This window comes from Aphelocoma coerulescens, chromosome 19, assembly GCF_041296385.1.
Source record: "Aphelocoma coerulescens isolate FSJ_1873_10779 chromosome 19, UR_Acoe_1.0, whole genome shotgun sequence".
NCBI lineage: Eukaryota > Metazoa > Chordata > Aves > Passeriformes > Corvidae > Aphelocoma > Aphelocoma coerulescens.
In genome coordinates this window covers 4222009-4241722 of record NC_091032.1, presented here as the reverse complement: position 1 = coordinate 4241722, position 19714 = coordinate 4222009, and the positions used below count along the sequence as shown (strand labels likewise).

Sequence of the window (19714 nt, the reverse complement as noted above, 5' to 3'; positions counted from 1 at the left end):
AGGGGCAGCAGCCCAGCACGCCCCTGCACCCTTCGAGGGACTGCTGCCCGCGGCTTTGCCGTGCCCGTTTGTCCCCCCGGAGCCACCGGCGGGGCGCAGCCTCCTCGCCCGGAGGCGGACCCGGTCTTACTCACCGGCGACTGGCGAAGCCGCTGCCCGGCGAGCCGGAGCTCTGCTCTGGGTAGTTGTGCTGCAGGGTTGATGCTGGGAATTGATAGAGGAAGCCAGTGCCCAGCGCGCATCCATGCAGGCAGCAGCACCAGGACAAGAAAAGAGCAAGCTGCATTTTTGCAAGAACGGGGTTTTCCTACCGCCTCCCCCTTTCCCTCTTACACTGCACGGCAGGCCCGGGGCCACACCGTGCTCCACCGGCCGGGGTCACGGCAGGATCCCACGGCACGGAGGTGCCCCCGGGAGCGGGGAGCACGGGGCAGGGGTGCCGGGGACACAGGGATGGCTGCTCCGGCTCCCAAAGGGAAGCCCCGTCCCTCGGCAAGCCGAGCCCCGGCGGCGGCGGCTGCTGCCCGCGCAGGGGGTCCGGGGCCAGCGCGGCTCGATGCTCCCAGGGCGCACACTCAGCCCCGGATGCCTTTTCAAATTTGGCGAGGTTGGCCCGACTCCGTCAAAGGGGGCGTGGGGCTTCGGCGTTAACCCTTGCCAGGCCTCGCGGCAGACCCCGCTGCGAAGGGGTCCGTCGGGGCAGGAGCCCGGCCCGGGGCACAGGAGCCGCGGTCCCGCAGGGCACGGAAGGCGCGGGGCTGCGCCTTGCCCGGGGCACAGCTGGCAGCACCCCGCGGGCTGGGAGCGCCCGGGGAGCCCCAGTCCCCACCCCAAACCAAGGCATCACACACACCCAGCAGACGTCCGTGTGTCTCCCCGATCAACCGGGAGCCAGGTCGAAGGGAACCCACTGCCCAGCAGTGCAGCCCAAATACCCAAAAGCTGGTGCCTGCTGCCACGTTCATAGATAACTTCTGCTGCCGAAGTTACACATATAAAGTAGGAAATAAGTAATTTTTAAGACACTTCATTCACAAGGTAAGCGGTGAGAAAGTGAGCTCTGCTTCACCATGTGCATCTTGCTCATTCTGGCAGCACTCAGGTAGAGACAATGGTTTAGTGGTGAACATGACAGTGTGAGGTTGACTGTTGGACTCGATGATCTTAGAGATCTTTTCCAACCTTCATGATTCTATGATTCACACACAAGCACTCCCTTTGCCACCACTTCCCACAGACCCCCTTGGTTTATTACCCAGGATGGCCCTGAGCTTGAAGAATTGCACAGTCAGCCCCAGGTGGGAGGAACATTTTTGCAGTTGTAGAAGGATGTGGATGTTTCACGATGGCAGCACCCCAAGAAGGAAGGCAGCAGCAAGACTCCCTCTCTGTACAGCAGCTGAGTTTGTGTTTAAAACCCTTGTACATTCCCCATTTTACAACAGTGTCACGACCCCATTTGCTGGCTCAGTGTCCCCTTCCCAGCTCCAGAGGAACCTGGGCTGTTGCAGCTCACTGACTAGGCAAGCAACTTCTCTGCACCAAACACCTCAAGCAGGGAATTAATTTTTAAGATGACACAACTGTCTTTCTAATTTTTTTACCCTCAGATCCTGCAAGCTCACGACACCCCCTCTGCACCTTCGCTGTTTGTGCAGTCAGCCAAAGACAGCCCTGATGTACCACTGAAAGCAGGTCTCTTGCTGGGGTATTCTAGGGGCCCAAAGGCAGAGACCCTCTTCCCTCGAGGGCAATACAATCCCTGCAAGATGCTTCAGCTGAAAAATGTTCCCTACAAGACACTGGGAAAACCCAGTATCTTGTATCTGGCATTTGCCCCCAGCCACAGGTGAGCACCTACCCCTTCCCCCACGGTGCCCACCTCCAGAGCTTGCACACAGAGATAAATAGCCCCTGGCTGGAGCCTGTAACCAGACAAGTTTAGACTGCAAATGAGGCACCAGGTTTTTAAACAGCCGCTGTCATTAATCACTGGAGCAAATCACACAAGGAGGCAGAGGTGCAGTTTGCACTGCAGCTCAGCACAGCCTCCCCGGGCTGTCCTGCAGCTGCTCCCGGCTGTCCCAGACCCAGAGCTGGGGTGGGCAATGGACCTGCACTCTCTGAGCCCAAAGGGACTTAAAAGATCTGTTCCAGCAGCACTGGACCGCCAAGCCCGCTCAGAAACAGACACTATTTATTTACAAAAAGCCCTCAGTGCCTGAAGCCAGGACATAACAGGGCCCTCTGTCCCCAGTCCTGGCTCAGGGCAGCCTGAGCACTCTTCCCTTTAGACTCCCCTCACCTCCAGCAAGGGGAACATTTTTCCTTCCCTTCTCTCACCCCCAAGAAAGCACACAGCTCCCAGAAACTCACCCTGGCATGTTCAGCCTTTCAGCCATGCTGCTCAGTCGGTCTTCAGAAAACTCCTCCTCAGCCTGACAAGGCAACAAAAGAAGAGAATTACTCTCCGCTCTGCCCTTTCAGCTGGACTACAAACCACTCCAAATTCAGCCTTCTCCTAGAAAAGGAGTCAGGAAGAGCAAAACACTGAGCAGTTCTCTGAGACCCCCTCCCCTTCAATCTGGGTGCTCATCCTCATCTCTGTGTGCACAGACAGTGGGTGCAGCTGGACCTCCACCCCAGCAGTTCATTGCAGCATCAGACTGGATGTTGAGGGCAGGGTTCAGCCTTTTGTCCCAAACACACCTCCCTCTCCTGACAGGCTCAGATAGATCATTTATCAACATTATTTAACAACACTGAACAGCACCAGTGGCTTTCTGACCCATTCTCCTGGCCTGGGTTAGACCCTTCGGAAGCTCTTCGTAGTCTTCAAGTCTTAACTTTCCAAAAGCATTTTATTTTCAGCTGCATGGAAAATTTGCTGCTTCAGCCTTCACTGATTTTGCAAGACCCTAGGAGATATTAAACACAGGTGATTAGACAAGACATGATTCTGGCAAATTATTAGAGACATCTGTAGGAAGCTAATGGTCTTCCTATTTCATGAACTGAGAGAGTGGAGACCAGAGGTCAAATGACTTTGCTCACGACTGCAAAGAGCTAAAGGCAGAGCCAGAAACAGAGCTCAGATCTCCAGACTCCCATTACTTCTGCCCTGTCCCTAGTGCACACTTGCTTCTACTCTGTATGGCTGATGTAAAATGAAAATGAAGAATTGACTTCCAAGCTGTTTCTGGAAAGAGAGAAGAAAGGGTGATATTGTCTACTGTAAGGGGAGAATTAAAGATGACATTTCATTTTAGTCCTTTGGATATGCGTAGTATAATCAAACACAATAGCAGTAATAAATGAATTTTTTTTCTCCCCACGGTGCTTACGAGTGCAACATATTCTAACAATTTCTCAAAACTATGTTGATAAATTGGAAACACAGTGATGGAGGTAACAAATACAGCCAACAAAAACATAATCCCTTCAATTTATCAGAGGGACTGGCTTTGAGAAGAAAACCCTTGAAATCTGAACAGTCCTATTCTTATAAACCAGATGTAATATATTTAAAATAGAAAGCTACACTTTGTATGCCTGTGCATAAGCATGTTAATTAAAGATCTGCCCTTTAGCCCTGCAAGCAGGGCTAAATAAATTATTTGGATGCATTTCACCAATTCAGTTCAAGATGAAAGAGGCAGATGCACACTGGAAAGCCATGACACAGGGCAGCACTGGGGGAAATAAGTAAAGAGGTAAGGGGCAGGTTTGCATTTACCAACCCTGTGAGATTTGCTGTCATAAAAAAGAAATCCTTGGAGAGCTGTCCTCCTGCACTCTGCTCACCTGCTAAGCAAATGCCAGCCTTACACTGTCATGTCAGAAGAATAATCCATTGGACATGGATCATGCAGGCACATGGAATGTGTTTCAGCTTCCCAGTCCATTGGGCAAACCTGAGACGAAGATATCAAAAACTGTTCTGAAAAAATATCTATAATTTCTTTAACCATACACATCCTGCATGCAAGCCAACCAATAAATGAAGTGGTGGAAAATACAGACAATAAAAGGAATAATCAAAATTTAGTCTGATTTTTGTTCAGTTGAAAGGGAAAAACTGGGATGATACAGCAAAAGAGGGATCTGTGGCACAAAAAGGCAGAAAAGCACTGTTGTACATGTAAGCAGACTGCAGCTCCACAACTGAAATGCCATCTCAACTCTTCAGCACCACTTAGAGTATTACAAAAGTCAGTAATTAGCCGAAAAAAAAGAGTCACAATGTTGTTAGAATCATGGCAAACAAATTTTGAAAGGCCAATCCCTAATATTTTTGAGTGCACTTTTCATGTGGATACTAAGAAGAGACAAAAGGAAAAGCAGCTTTGTTCTGGTTGATAAAACCTTGAAGAGCTTTAGAATTATGAAGTGTCCTTTTGAAGCTAGAATGAAGTAATTGATAAGATCACCTAAGCTCAAAAATAATTTAGATAAACCCCTTCTAGCTTCCCAAAATGCCTAGATCATTGTGATATACAAAGCATTCAAGAAACCTTGGAAAATTGAAAGAGATGGATAAGAGGTTAGTAACAGTAAGAGTTCAAGACCTCTATTATAAATTAAATTATAAGATTACTAAGGTTATTGCAACACATCTATTACTGGGGAGTCAAACTAAACCTGAGCCAGACTGAAAATTTTATGGGACTATGGAGATTTTTCTTTTAAGCTAGTAGATAGCTATTGTGTGACATTTCTTGCATTTGACCAGGAATAAATCAATTACAATTCAAAATGGAACAGAACTGAAAGAAGTCTCACACAAGGAGTTTAGCACACAGCAAACATGACAGACAGTGTTATTGTGTGAAGCATTAGAAATTATTTAGAAGTCATGAATGGCAAAATTCATTGACCATAGATGAGAACTTTGCCTGAGTGAAGCACTTGTGTGGGTATTATAAAGTTATACAGGGGATAAAATAACTCAGATTGAAGCATAATTCAGCAGATGGAAAATGTGATGACTCAACTGATCAGCAAGACAATGCCTGTGTCTGGTAGAATTATACATACTCTGAGCATTATTGTGTCCCGGGAAAAATGATTTATGTCACCTTTGATGTCAGGCACTGATCTGCACAGGCACAGGGAGTTTGTGGACACACCCTTGATCCATCAGAATCATCAAGAATGCAGTAGAGCAGGGGTGCACACAGGTGTGATACAGACAATGCAGAAAGGCTACTGCACTCAGACCTGCCAGAGTAGAAACACATTCAGAAGTAGCCAGGAAGGACTGTGAGAGTTACCTAATCCTTCTTCCTTCTCCCAGTAAGAAGGCAGGATCTGTTATACATAGATTATTGTTGGCACAAATTTTTCTGCCCTGTTCTGAAAGATCTTAAGATAGAAAGTCTCCGTGGTCATCTGAAAACATATTTCAAATGTTTGTGCTCTGTTCTGGTAGGTTTTCTTAGCATCCAACCTCATTCTGGTTTACTGCAACTTAAGCTCTTAATGGCTCACTTTTTTCATTATGGATATAGAAAATTATTCCTCCTCTCTTTGAAGAGATTTTTAATACTTCAACATAGTTTAAAAAATGTTTTAATAATGTTCCTTGTCTTCTAGAAGCAAAACAATGGCAGTTTCTCCAGGTCACGTCAGATAGTTCTAATTCTTTCTGGTATTTTACTCTGGATTTTCCAACTATTCTATTCTCTACATCTACAGTGTCCATGACCTATATTTCTGTGGAATACCATTGCCCTGCTGAGGATTTGCCTTTTTGACATCTGTACATCATTGTTAATCCATGTTTAGTTTGGGATTCTCTACCTTTTCCACAGAACTGCTAGCCTGACATTCCTTCATCCTGTACTTTCTAGTAAAAATTATTCCTGCCAAGGCATAGTGCCCTGCAGTTGTCCTTAATGAGTTTCATCTAATTTTATTCAGATTATATCACCAATTTGTCAAGATCACTTGAAATTTTAATCCTGCCTTCCAGTACTCTTGCATTCAGTTCCAGCTTTGCCTCATCTGCAGATTTAATAAGTATGCTCTCACTTCTATGGCTGAGGTCACTAAAGAAAACATTGGGAGGTCTGTCTCCATGTCTGTATCCCCAAACCATGTTCCTGTTCATTAACTGTTCATTAAACATCACTGAGTCACTGATCTTGCTTGATGCTGTACAGGACATAAACACTGATAATATAAATTCTCCAGACCACAGAGAATCCTGAACTTCTACAACAAAACAAGGTACTTTGTAACATGCAGTGGAACAGCTACCAGAGACCAGGCTGCAATTTTTATTGGAGTCACCGACTATAGGATATCCAGATTCAGTGGGCTTAGCTGATTTGAAAACCTGTCCTGAGTCATGGACTCCCTGAATCTCAGAGAAGGAAGGACTTTCATGACCAAAGAATGTCTCAGTTTTTTACTCTGGCCCTTAAATTCTCCTACTTCTCTTCATTTCCCCATGGACCCAGGTTACTTGACTTGAGGAACCCAATATGAGTGGGAATCTGAATTCCCCTTCTGTATTGTGCAAGTCACATAAGAGATAGTGGGCTCATTCCCTTCCTCACAAAATACACAAGTAAATGCACACAAAACAGATAAGAAAGGAGTTATGGAAATGAGCACCCTCATCCCAGCTCCTGCACATCTGAGGCACTGCCACCTGCCCTGTGGAACCAAAGAAAACAACTGGTGGGGATGCAAGTGGAGAGACTGGTGTCCCCTTTCATCTACCCAGAAAATCTGAATGTTCTAGCCATATTTTTACAGCTTTTATTGATTTTTTTTTTTTTTTTTTTTTAAATCTCCTAGGAACTTTCTCCATGGGCCATGACAATGAGGCCTAACCACAACAGTCTGCTTTTCTTAGCTGGCTTTCACAGGGCCCCTAGAAGTTGGCTTTGGTCCTTCAAAAATTTGTGGGCTGCAAGCTGAAAATTGCTGCACTTGGTCCCATTGTATATGGACCACCACTTCCACAGCAGGATCCTACCCAGCTAAGAGCTGAAATTGCCTCAAGTATTTTCACCTTAGGTGTCTGCAGTTAAGGTGGATTAACAGCAGCCATGTGCTTTCTCCCTCTTCTCTCCCTGCCTTTTTCCACAAGCTCCTTACCTGTCAGCCCTCTGTCTTCACAATGCAAACTTTTTGTGAGTCAGTGCCTCCCTGCACCATCCTTGCCCATGGACCTACCACACAGGCTGCAGGACCTTCCTTTTCCTCCTTGCTGCAGGTGTTTCCCAGAGCCTGCTCCAGTGTGGCTTCCACTGTGTGTAACTGGCCAACAGTCACAATCCCACTGTCACTCTCCTATTTTCCTTACAGTTCTATTTTCACCTTATCCTGCACATTCACAGGATTCCTGTAGGATATCCTGCAGATTCACAGGACCCCTCTGATAACTGACATTACATATTTATTGGAGCATTCACATGAACCTCTCCCTTCTCCGTCTTCATTCTTTTCCTAAGATCCTACTTTTCAATTTAACTCTTCTTGTTTTCATAGACTTTGTCTGTTTCAATGTGATTAATCACCTTCATTATTTTAAAATCATTTAAAATCACTGCAAGATCTCTTTTTAAAAAAGATAATACCAAAGCTCTTCAGTCCTGCTTTATAATTCAGAGCTGAAAGGCACAGTATTAGTGTCATTTTTCCTGCTTTATCCCTTAATCATATCCTCCTTAGGTAGAGTGAGCAGTACTGAAAAGAACACTCTCAACAAGAACTCACCAGTGGTTTAGGTAATAACAATAACACCTTTTTGATATATATTCTGTTCTTACTGTAATGCAGCCCAACATCCTGTTCAGTTGTTGGGGTCTTTTTTTTTCTACAGCTGTGTGTTAGGCTGGGAACTCTGGGGATTATTTAAAGAGAATATTTTCCAGATTTATCAATTTACCTTTATGAACATTTTGGTCTCCTCATTCTAAGGGGAGCAATCATACAAGCAAACGCCAGCACTGTTCAGTGGCACTGTCTTGCTTTTTAGCTGGCTCTCTACCCAATCTCCTCTCTTGAACCTGACAGATCCCTTCATGGAAGCAATAAAAAGGCAGCTAAGGTGCTAAATACAAAAGATTGCAGGCATTAAAGGATAAAGTCACTGCAAAGCAATAGGTTCCAAGTATTTCTTGGCTAAGCACATGTACACTAATGCTAGCTTAGGTGTTCACAGAGTACTCCATTGTCAGCAATAGATTCCACACCTAATGGGCTTGGTTTCCAAAATCCATCCCTCTTCCAGGGCCTCGCTTCCATTTTTAAATGACCCAAGCTGGAGCTACTAAATTGTACTTTACAGATATCCAGCTCCATACACAGAACACAAATCTCTTTTACCACAAGAAATGTTCTTCATCTCTCTGTTTTCTCTTCTGCCTAAGGGAGATCAATCTCTCTACAGATGCAAAACCAATCCCCAAATAATCCTTTGGGATTACACTGGCTCACAGCCCCTCATGCCACAGGGTCTCAGGCAGGAAGGATACATGGACTGTCAGTCTACACCCAGAAAGAATCTGGTTGAACTCCCTGACCTACCAGAGCCATCAGGAAATCTCTCGGTGCCTCCCTTTGTAACACAGGGTTCAGTGCTCTGTTATGTATCATGGCTATTGTAAGGATAACAGGAACGGAATAAAAAATGACATGGTATAAATAGTAACAACAATGAAAGAAGAGAAATAAAAATAAAAGCAGCAAGATGAGATGTAATCTAAAGAGAGATATAAATTGTTCTTTGGCAGAAAGGAAATTATAAAGTCTGCAAGACACTGTGAAATGTTTAAACTGATTGTTGCCCAAAAAAAGAAATAAAAGCTTTTGACCAGACTAAGGAGATTTTTGGTATGTGATGGAATGGTAGGACAAGACTATCAGCCTTGCTGTGTGCCTGGATAGAAGTGGCTCCCAGCATTTTTTGGCTCAATTCAGAGCATTTAACTCTCAGATTGTTGTAAGAAACCCAGTGCAGTACCCCAATGTAGGGTGATGCCCTGTTCTGCATTGAAAACAGGCGTTCAGCTGGCTGCGTTCTGGTGGAGCATAAGAAATTTGTCCCAGATTTTCTGGACATGATCTCTAGGTAATACTTACCCTTTTTTTCAGATGTTTCAGTAAAACCAGATAATTGTTCATGTACTGAGCCTTCCCTGAATGGACTGACAATAGATTTACAGAGCTGAGCTGTAGGTTGGGCAAAGGGGGATCCTGGCCAGTGTGCATGGGAGGTGAGTGGACTTTGGTGCTGCAGTTCTGGAGCATTTCTGGGAACAACCACAGTTTGTTGGGACCAGGACACTCCAGCTGTGGCTGCAACCTACAGAGGTGCAGTCCCTGGCTGGGGATAAGGAGAACAACAGCCTTGATAACCCAACCACTTATTTCCATCGTTTTGAAGCTGTGTTAGGTGAAGAACTACATTAACAAAAACCCTCCACTGTGTTTATTCATGTTAAATGGCTTTGAGATACAGTTTCTATGAAAGGTCCTGTACAATCAATCTCCATTGTTCTGTATATACTTGCAGAAGATAACAGCTTCATTAAAATATGGTGTGCTATTAATTGCAGTAAATATATAGCCTTAAACCTTAAAATGTAATGCAATTAAATAAGAAATATGAACGTAAGGAGGTTTAAGTGCAATCAACCACTGACATACACATTTGATTTGAATTAAAAAACACACACAGAGGGAAATAAAGGGCCTCCGTACATACTTGGATAACAGGAAATCCCCTGGACATAAAAATAGTGAATTTAAGAATGGAGAACATAAAGGTCTAGTTCAAATTAAAGATTTTATGACTGAGGACTCCATTAAATCTTTGAACACTTACAGTAAAGAGTTTGGAATGCTTCCAGTCCAATTCTTTATGTTCTCACAAGTGACAGATTATACTTCTGAACTTCTATGGCAAAAGAAAGAAAGAGTGATTGTATTAATCCATCTAAATCTGCAGGTTGCTAATTAAGATGAAAACTATAACAATCTGTGCTTAGGTGAAGCATAGTATTTTTATAACCCAGCTCAAGACAGCATCACTAGCAAAGCCAAAAGTAGATTTAAGTTCTCAAATTATTGAAGAACAATAAATAATGAACCACTTAAGACTACATGATCAACAATCTGTATTAAATATGAACTCTTTTATATAGCCCAGTCTACCTTGCTTTTTATATTTCCAAGACATTCCTCGTGCTGTCTAAAATACAGTGTACAACACAGTGCTTCAAACCTTACCTGCAGCAGTGGAAGGAGGTTCAGTCACAGCAGGTCTGCAGTGGCAGGCCCCGTTCAGAGGGCCAGTCTCACACACTTGGGTTTTTGTAGCCCAGAGATATTAAGGAGAGAATTTCAAATGAGTTTGCAAGTGAGCCAAGCATTGGAAACTAATGCACTGCTTTTACTAGGTTTTAAAGGGAATTGAGGCAAAATTATCAAGCCTAAATCTTTTAAAGTCTAGGGTGTAGAGTTAAGAATTCATCACTGCATCCAGGTACCTAAGCAAAGGAGCAAGGATTTTATTCCAGACTTCTCAAAACATACTAATTGCTGGTATAAATCTGCTGTCACTAATGGCATAGTGCCAAGAGGTAATTGAGCCTTAAATGAAAATCAATGTGAGACATGCAAAAAGACAGCTGATTTGACCCAGGGTGTTAGCAGAAACATAATGCCTGGAAGGATCGTGGGGTTAAGGAACTCCCGTGCTTGCCCATAAACTCCAAAGTAACACATAAGTCAAACCAGAGAACGAAACTGAGAGAAAACAAAATCTTCCTGTCAGTGGGCTCTCCTCTCCTATAGGGCACATGGCAGTCTCTCTAAAGACACTACACACTGCTTTGCTTTCTTTCTATGAAGTCATTGAGGGTCTGGCCTTGAGTGAATAACCAGATCAGACAACGTTAATAAATGCCGTCTCTTCCCAGACCAACACGGGTGGCAAACGCCACAGCTGCCAGTGAGAAACAAAGCTGACTTTGAAATCTTGTATTCAAAACAAAAAGCATACGGGTCTAATAGAAAAGGTTCCAAGGGCCCTTGTGAATCACACACAACAATTACCCTGTGATTGTCCTCTTTCAGTACTTCCAGGTCTGCCACCTCTGACAGCATTTTTAAAAAATATTAAGGAAGATTTTTCACCCTGCCCAACGATGCTGCCACGCTCCTTCTTCTAAGAGTAAAGGTTGCCCAACACATCCCAGCACAATATTCCTCATTTCTCACCATCAGGCTGTGTTTCTCTTTGCCTACCCTCACAAACAGGTATTGGGAACACAAATTTAGGAGGTCTGACTAATGGTATGAATTATGAAAGCATGCTTTAATTCCAGGTACATCCTCACAGAAGCCAAAAGAAATGGTCCCGTCCTTGTCCCATTTGGCCACACCCCTGCTGGTCTTTTTCTGTTAGCACCAGCCTTTTGTGCAGCTTTGCAGTAAATGGGTTCGTGGAGCTGACTCTTTTATTTTCTTTTTTTTATCCCAGAGCCATCAGGCTAGTTCTCAATTTAATCTGTTCCATCTCAACAGGTAATTGGGAGGAAGCTGGATGGGGAACTGGGGATATGAAGGGAGGCAAATACTAATCTTTGAGTGGTGATACAAGTTAATGTCATATGTAAAAGAGCATATATCCAGTGTAAATTAGAGTTCAGGCTCTGTCAACAGGCAATGAAGACTCCTAAACAGATGCTTCCAATGGTAATTAGAATACCTAAACCAGAAGTCTAAAATTAAACAGCATGAATATGACAAGCCCATAGTGTCTCAGTACTGTAATTCCCACAAAGAGTGGAGGGTCTATTTATAAATGCAAATGATCTGGGCTTTAGCAGACCTACTTTTGCTTAATGTTTTTTTTCCATGGAAAAACTGAAACCTTCCCCTGTGAGGGGCAGTGAAAACCCTCTGAAGGGTTCTCCTGCTAACATAATAAACAGCTGTGGGTTCTTTCCTCCTTAATGCTGTTTTTCTAGGGGTCCCTCTCTGATGAATTAGCAGTCCCAGTAGATTGTGGCAAACAATCCCACACACCACATTTTAGGAAATGGTACTTCTTGGAACTGATTGGTTTGGTCTGCCTTAACGCAGGCAAGTTAACACCACATTATCAAATGGACTGAGGTCACCAACCTCCACCAGATGATCTGCTTGATCCTTTTCAGACCAAAAGAAAAAGAAAAAGAAAATGAAAAAGCTTGGATTCCTTACAGAAATCTGAGTGCTCCAAGCTGGAAGCAGTAGGCTTGGTCACTCACAGCCCACCCACCTACAGATCAAGATGGACTGGAACAACCTCCTCCATAAGCTAGAAAAGTGAAGGGGGTTGGGAGGTGGGAGGAAGAGTTTCATATTTCATCTACCACTTTTAATAGAAAACAGAATGTGGTGGGGGGTTGAAAGGAAAATGGCAAATCCCTGAAGATCCTAAGTGTTGGCCTTGCAAGTCAAAGCTGTCAATCACACCGTGTGCCCTCCAACTTTACTGCTTGAAAGGAAGGAAAGGAAGGAGGAACAGACTGGCACATTCAGCCACTAGGTGTTACTGTTGCTCCACGGACTTTAGAATAAGGAACACGTCTATCAGAGGCATCATCTGGCGCTGTACCTGAAGCTTTAAACCATAGAAACGAACTCCTACTTCTGGATTCACATATTGTGACTCAAAAATCAGAGCACTATGGTGTCTTTTCTTGGGGGGGCCATAGAGGCAGGCTGATGCTCCTTGGGTTTGTTTTTACATCTCTGCTTTGTTTCTCCATCTATAAAATGGAAATAAAGATCCTCATCTCCCCTGGAAGGACTTTGAGATCAATCAGAGTTGAAGTCCTCGACAAACTGTTGGCATGAACAAAGCAATAAGGTTTTGCATGAGCTTTTCCTGTTGATTCCAGAATAGGCTTCCTGAGAGAGACTGAACTGAGTGTTGCCCCGCAGACTGGTGACAAAGAGCAGGACTCCACTGCACCCCTCTCAGTGCACCTTAATGTCCTGTTTCCCTTTAGTCTCTTGCCATAGCTCCACCCTACGATTCTTCCAGAGAGCAGCCACACTTCATCCAAACCATCATTTACTTAATCAACTGCACTTTGAGCCCCAGAGACACATCCCTGCCCTGAGATTCTTAAGCAACAAGCTTCGAGACTACAATATTGATTTTCTCCTTAACTTTTAGTAACAGGCTACAATGCTCAAAAATAGGTGTTCCTTCCTCTCAATTCCTGTATTCCAGGCCTTGCCCCCAGGTGAACCAGTATAAATAAATGGACGATGTAATGCAGGTCCTTGTCTGCGCCCACTGAAGAGCTGTTTGTGCACACACACAATAAATGTCATGCAACACACAGCAACCAGGCAGAGCCTTCCCTTCTTGGTGAGCTGTGCCATGTGGTTGTACTTCTAACCCAGGCAGCATTTTCACACACAACTGGAGCGCTCCAGGGCATGTTTTCCAAAGTTTGGAAATATTGCTACAGTACATTAAACAAAGTACCAATACTGAGCCGCAAATGCTTATGAAAAAAAAAAATTTGAGTTGTTTTCATAGGAAAATTTTTATGTGCCACATTAAATGAAATACAAGGCAAACTTTAAATATCGCTCTCTGAAAGACTGAATGGTTTGCAAGTGCTCAAGTATGATCTGGCTGGCATTACATTTTACTGCTGCTTCCAGTAAAACCAGTGGGTCTCTACCTTGGAGGCAAATATCCTCTGATCTGCAATTCAGGCAAAAAGCATCACCTGCCCCCACACAGCAATCACTGTCTCTCACTCAAGTTCTCACTGGCATTTCTAGAGGGGAAAACTGCTTTATTGAAATGTTATTGATACCTTGCAGTGGCTTTTGGCTTTTGAAGGAAGAAGGAGGATTTTTACAAGGAAAATCACCTGAAGATGATATTTTTTGCTTGCTACCAAAACATTATGGTGGAAAACCTGCCATCTAATAAATGCAAGACATAAAGACCATTACCAGCATTGTCTGGAAGCAGTTCACTCACTGCTGGGGTTTTCTCTCTGCTGCAGTCTGACAAAGAGTTTTAAATCAGTGAAGGAAAATGATTTACACACGTGTGCTCTCAGCAAACTATACACCAGGAACTAACATAGCTTTGCCCATATGCCAAATGCAGATGCTGATAACATCAAATGTGCTTGACTTAGATGCCTTTGAAAACAGTCACCCTAAGTGGCTTGAAAGCTTAATTTCCACTTTCTAAAGTGACTGCAAACTCTAAATCACATGGATAAATCCAAAAATTGTACCCTTAGTCAGCTGTGCTCTCCTTACTCTTCAGTGGCTAATATAAACACACAAAGACCCTATCTGACACTCCATCTAAAAATTAATCCTAATTGCTTTCTGGGCAGCTGCACAAACAGCCAGTTTTACCCAGTTTCAGTTACCTCTTATGCTTTTTTTCCCCTTCTTCTGTGCTGCTGTCCACAATAGGACCCTTTATAACACATTTCTCTTCATGTGCTAGTGTCAGCTAATACCACATGCTAGCCAAGGCTGTCCTGGTTCTTCTCTCTGGGCCACCCTTTCTGTCTTTCCTTTGGAAGTTGCGAATCTGAAATGTGGAAAACAACAAAGCTGCAGAAAGGATTAACTATGAGTTGTCCCAGCTCATTGTGAATTTGGTCCTGACTCACACACGAATCTTCACAAACAGAAAACACACATCCAGTCTGCTACAGTAGAATCAATTTCACGGGTAGTTGCAGCTACTGCTTTTTCATTGTCTTAGTCCCATGAACCTGAACAGAAAGGGTTTTCTGAAGTTTAAAATACTGTGTGAACATCAGGATGCCACTGCCACACGGAACCACTATAAACTATCCCTACATAAGGAGTGAAACAAAAAATGAGTCTCCACTGTGACAGAGAAGACTGTACCCCCTCAGTGAGAGCAGAGCATTTCTGGTTCACATTTATTAGCCGTACTGGTAATAAACATTTACATTGTGGTAGCGCCTAGAGGCCCTATTTGAAAGCTTGTCTAGAAGTGCTATTGTACCTGGGCACTAAACAGCTCTGAAGCAGCACATCTGTCTGCCAGATGTTTTATTTTCTTAGAAGCTGCCATTTCAAAAAGCCTCTTGCTTCCCCTAACAAGCCTTAATAAGAATCTTCAAGAGCTTGGCTTCATCATCCTTCCAAGGAGAATCTGCAGTTAAAATAGCAATGAAACAAGGAAGGAGAGCACTGCTCAAGCTAGTGAGGGACACCAGAGAGGTGCAGAATAGTCTGAAGACCACATTAACAGAGGACTCTGGAAAAGGGCACTGACCTCTGCCTGTTTCATCCCTCCAGGGCTGGCTACCAGGGCACTGGGGCCAACGCAGGAGGAGCATTGAATGGAAGTTGCCAGCAGACCAGGGTGCACCAGTGGGCTTAGTGGTCCCTATTCCAACTTTCATTGACTTTTGGTCCCTGAAAGGTTGCACAGGAATCGTGGGCTTTATCTTCTCATGGTTCAAAGTTTGGTATCCATGGGCAGAAAAATGGTCTGAGAGGGACCTTCCACTTTTCTCCCACTTCTGCCCTCAGAGTCATCAGCTGCTCCTCCCCTGGTCAGTGCTCAGGGTCACACAGCTCAGTGGCTGGAAATCCTGTCCCTTGCTGAAAGCAGCAGCTGGGAAGTGCCAGGATTTCCCCCTTCCCAAGGCTGCCCTGGGCCAGACCAGCACGTGGCTTGCGAAGGATCCCCTCGCTCTTTTGCTGTGACCGTACTTGCTCCAGCTGACCGACGAGCAGGCCGGGCAGAGCCGGGACACAGCGGGGCAACAGTGAGGGGACAGCGGGGACGAAGCAAGTACACTGCGGGGACAGAGCGGGGACACGGTGGGAACAATGAGGGAACAACAGGGACGCTGCGGGGACAGTCTGGGGACACAAAGGGAACACAGCAGGGACGGAGTGAGGACACGAGGACGGAGCGGGACACTGAGAGGACGGATGGCGACACGAAGGGGACGGAACGGCAAGAGAGCGCGGAAAGAGCGGGAACACGAAGGGGACACAGTTGGGACGGAGCGGGGACACAGCGGGGGTACGGCAGGGACACAGAGGGACCCAGAGCGGACACAAAGGGACCCAGAGAGGACACAAAGGGATCCAGAGAGGACACAAAGGGACCCAGAGCGGACACAAAGGGACCCAGAGAGGACACAAAGGGATCCAGAGCGGACACAAAGGGACCCAGAGCGGACACCCCGAGGGCCGCCTCAGCCACCGCCCCGCCCCGCCCCGCGCCGCCCGTCACGTGAGGCGGCAGAGCCAATGGCCGCGCGCTCCCTCGGCTCCGCGCGCTGCCGGGCAACAGCCGCGGGGGGGCGCCGTCCCCGCCCGCCATGCTGAGGGCGAAGGTGCTGCTGGTGGGGCCCCGTGAGGTGAGCGCAGGCCGGGACCCCCCCCGGCACCCCCCGGCCGTCACCGCCGAGCCCCGCAGGGTTCCTGTGGCGGGAGAGAGGGAGGGAGGAAGCGGGAGGACCAGGCCTGCACGCACCGGGGCTGAGCGGGAGGGATGGCGCGGGGGGCTTGGGTGAACACCGTCGTCGTGGCTTTGGCACATTAAGTTTCTCCGTGTGTCTTTCACCTCCGCGTTCTGCCAGTCTGGGAAGTCTGTGTTGGCAAACTTCGTGTCCGAGAGCACGGAAGGGATCGGCAGCTACAGCCCGACGCAGGGGGTCAGGTGAGCGAGACCTCGAGAGCCCCGAGCTCTGCTGTGCCACCGTGTGGGATCATATCCCATTGTTGGTCATCATTTCCGCAGGATCCTGGAGTATGAGAAGCCAAACCTCAATGGGAACAACAAGGGAGCTGGGTGTCGATTCGAGCTGTGGGATTGCAGTGGTGATCAAAAGTAAGCCAGCATTATTACTTCCTCCAGGTTACTGAATCCTAATAGTTCTGTTTACAAGATATTCATACGTAAGGCCCAAACCAATTATCTGTTTGTCATGAGGAGTACTCCTGACTCTTTACCCCAATATATAGTTTCTGCTGTAAGCACTAGATACTCTCTGCCATGATCACAGCTGAACTCTGTTTTGGATAAGGACTGACTAGAACAGTAAAGTCCACAACTCCTGGAATGAAATTATAGATACAGGAGACAGAGGCCCACTCTGTAATTGCCTTCATCTCCTTTAAATTATGTGAGTGGACTTCAAACAATGTATGCATATCATTGAGGCCTTAATTTCTAAAAGATGGAATTGAGAATGGGACAGATCCATTCTTAGGGCAATGTTTAATTAGGTTGATGTGAGCATTTGACCAAATTCTACATTGTTAGCAAATCTTCAAATTAGAAAATCATGGAATCAACTATCATAAGTCAAAATACTTGGAATATGATGTATAACTGACAAGGTTACTGATGTTATAGTTAAAAAAGTACTTAATGTGTTCTTGAGGAGGGAAGAAAACTTGAGGAAGTTTGAGTGCATGTTTCTGCTCTCCAGCTGTAAGTCTTGCCATTTTCTGTGTTTTTCAAGGTTTGAAACATGCTGGCCAGCTCTGATGAAGGACTCTCATGGTGTAATAATCATCTTCAACCCTGAGCTGCCCAGCCACCTGAAAGAAATTGAAATGTGGTACTCGTGCTTTGTGCAGCAGCAGCCACTGCTTGACAGTCAGTGTCTCTTGGTGGCACATCACAAGCCAGGCAGTGCAGGGGACACGGAAAACCTCTCCTTGGGTAAGGAGATGAAAAGCTCCATTTGTAGCTCAGAGTTTTTCATTGATCTTTGTGTCTTTAAAATTGTTAATAACTTATGGCTTGCATTTTTCATTTGAATCTGTTGATTGAAGAGCACTAAAGTGCTTTGCAAAAACAGAAATAATGGATTTCAAAGGTCATCTAGGAGATGAGCAATATTCCTGTTTCACAAAAATAAAGAAAGGGAAAGGAAAGGCAAGAAAAGTTTGAGTGGCTTCTCTAAGTGAGTATGCAGCTGAGCCAGAAATTAGAACTCCTGCCATATTTCCTCATCAGTAGTAGTTTGGTTCTTACATTTGGGTTTTTTTTGGTAGCTGACCCTTTTGAGGGCATTTAAGTCTGTATTTTGTCAATCAAAAGAACAGGAGCCCTTTGAAATGAAAGGCTAATGAGCTGCATCTTAAAATTAGCAATAGGTTCATTAGATATTGCAAAATTACTTGTGACTCTTTACGGCTGTGAAAACACACACTCCCTCTGGGCACCCTGTTCCAGTGTTCAAACAAGCACGTGTTAATTATAAGCATTAATACATTAATACATATTTAATACAACAATATCATTCCATTATTTTGAAGTACTCAAAGAGTATCATATCACTTAATAGTAAAATTGTAATTCAGTGCTCAATTTCTTTAATTCTGCTTAACTGAATCTGAGACCAAAACCAGACTTAAGGCTTCAATCATAATAAACTTGGAAGAATTTAATCTGGCAGTAGGCTGTATTTGTTTGCAGCACTGACAAACTATGCTGCATTTCTTCTGCCCTGCTCTGTGTTATCTGGGGTGTCAAACATTGTGTATCACTGAATTCCAGCTGACTGCAGTATGAGCTGTCTCATGACCTCGATTGTGAATATTTCTTTTATAAAAGGAATATAACTGATTATTTTTATTTACTTTCAAAGCTTATCCACTGAACAAGCTAAAATTGATACATTCCAACTTAGAGGAAGATCCTGAAGATGTTCGGATGGAGTTTATCAAGTACTTCAGAAGCATTATCACCATAATGAATGAGAGCAGAGAGAGGGAAGAAATGTCAATTATCTCATAATATTTAAAAAAATACTGAACAAGGAAGAAAAAAATATGATTTTCCCTTTGTAAGCTATACTAGCCTGTGAACAGACCTTCCCAAGGAGAATTTGCCAGGCTACAAATACTTCAGTCTGTGAACAAGTTCTGAGGTCAGGTGAACTGTGGTGCCAAGGAGGTGGCTGCACTTCTAGGAATTCGAGTAACTTTGTAGCTGCACTTTGGCATCAGAGGCACAGGAAGGTGTTACTATGTTAGTGTGGACCAAAATACAGAATATGGGTCATGGCTTCAGAATTCCTTTGTGCAGGGGTGCTTGGAGAAGAAAGCCTGACAGAACATAAGACTTGGAGTTCTGCTGAAGCATCTGGGCAAAGGGCTCGTGTTAGCTGGGTTGCTGGAGAAGTCTTGTCTTTGGAAGTCAAGTACAAACTGATTGGAATAGAGACCTGACAAGCAGTCATGGTGTAGAATCCACTTTTTTATGTTCCAAGTTGTCCTTGTCTTTCTCTTGAAGAGAGCACATTGCACAGCCATTGCCTTGGCAGGACAGAGCAGGTTGCAGTCTTTCTCTGGACTGTTTCTCTTCTATTCCAACAAAATAAACATGTTGTGAGGACAATGTTTAGGCCTCTTTGGGAGGAAGGAATTTAAGTCTTGGTTTAGTGCAATATTTTGACTTGTGTCAGGAGCTCCAATAAGTTCTGCAATCTCCAGAGGAGGAAAAGCTGTTTCAAAACTTTTACTGTTCCCTGTTGCATTGAAATAAGTGGTTTCATAGATAATTTACTTTCTGATTTGTTTGGTTTGCACTCATCCCTCTGTTCTTTGTGTTTTGCTGCAGAAGACTTTTTTTTTGTAACATGCATTACTAAGGCAATAAAAACATTTTAAAAATGCATCCTTTCTGTTCTCAATGGGGAAG

At 44.6% G+C, this 19714-nt stretch overlaps 2 protein-coding genes across 8 annotated transcripts in view; one reads left to right on the top strand and one right to left on the bottom strand.

Annotated features, from left to right (window-relative positions):
- COL26A1 (collagen type XXVI alpha 1 chain) overlaps nucleotides 1-574 on the bottom strand; it is a 167202-nt gene extending 166628 nt beyond the window's left edge. For all 7 annotated transcript variants that reach the window (XM_069033617.1, XM_069033615.1, XM_069033618.1 and 4 more), the window contains exon 1: nucleotides 135-574. In XM_069033617.1, coding sequence (XP_068889718.1) covers nucleotides 135-286 — 152 coding nt within the window. In that variant the 5' untranslated portion in view covers nucleotides 287-574. The remainder of the gene's footprint in view (nucleotides 1-134) is intronic.
- A 15746-nt stretch (nucleotides 575-16320) lies between these two features.
- Nucleotides 16321-19690, top strand: IFT22 (intraflagellar transport 22). Its single transcript, XM_069033560.1, has 5 exons — nucleotides 16321-16415; nucleotides 16638-16717; nucleotides 16799-16888; nucleotides 17526-17728; nucleotides 18660-19690. Exons 1-5 carry the CDS (start codon nucleotides 16377-16379, stop codon nucleotides 18806-18808), a joined length of 561 nt encoding a protein of 186 aa, XP_068889661.1. The 5' UTR covers nucleotides 16321-16376; the 3' UTR covers nucleotides 18809-19690.
- Nucleotides 19691-19714: the final 24 nt, after the last annotated feature.

Bases quoted from the DNA above. Each gene is read 5' to 3' on its own strand.
- IFT22 (XM_069033560.1), top strand. From the start codon at position 16,377: ATGCTGAGGGCGAAGGTGCTGCTGGTGGGGCCCCGTGAG. The intron at 16,889-17,525 runs GTAAGCCAGCAT...GTGTTTTTCAAG, and splicing joins GATTGCAGTGGTGATCAAAA to GTTTGAAACATGCTGGCCAG. The intron at 17,729-18,659 runs GTAAGGAGATGA...TTACTTTCAAAG, and splicing joins CACGGAAAACCTCTCCTTGG to CTTATCCACTGAACAAGCTA.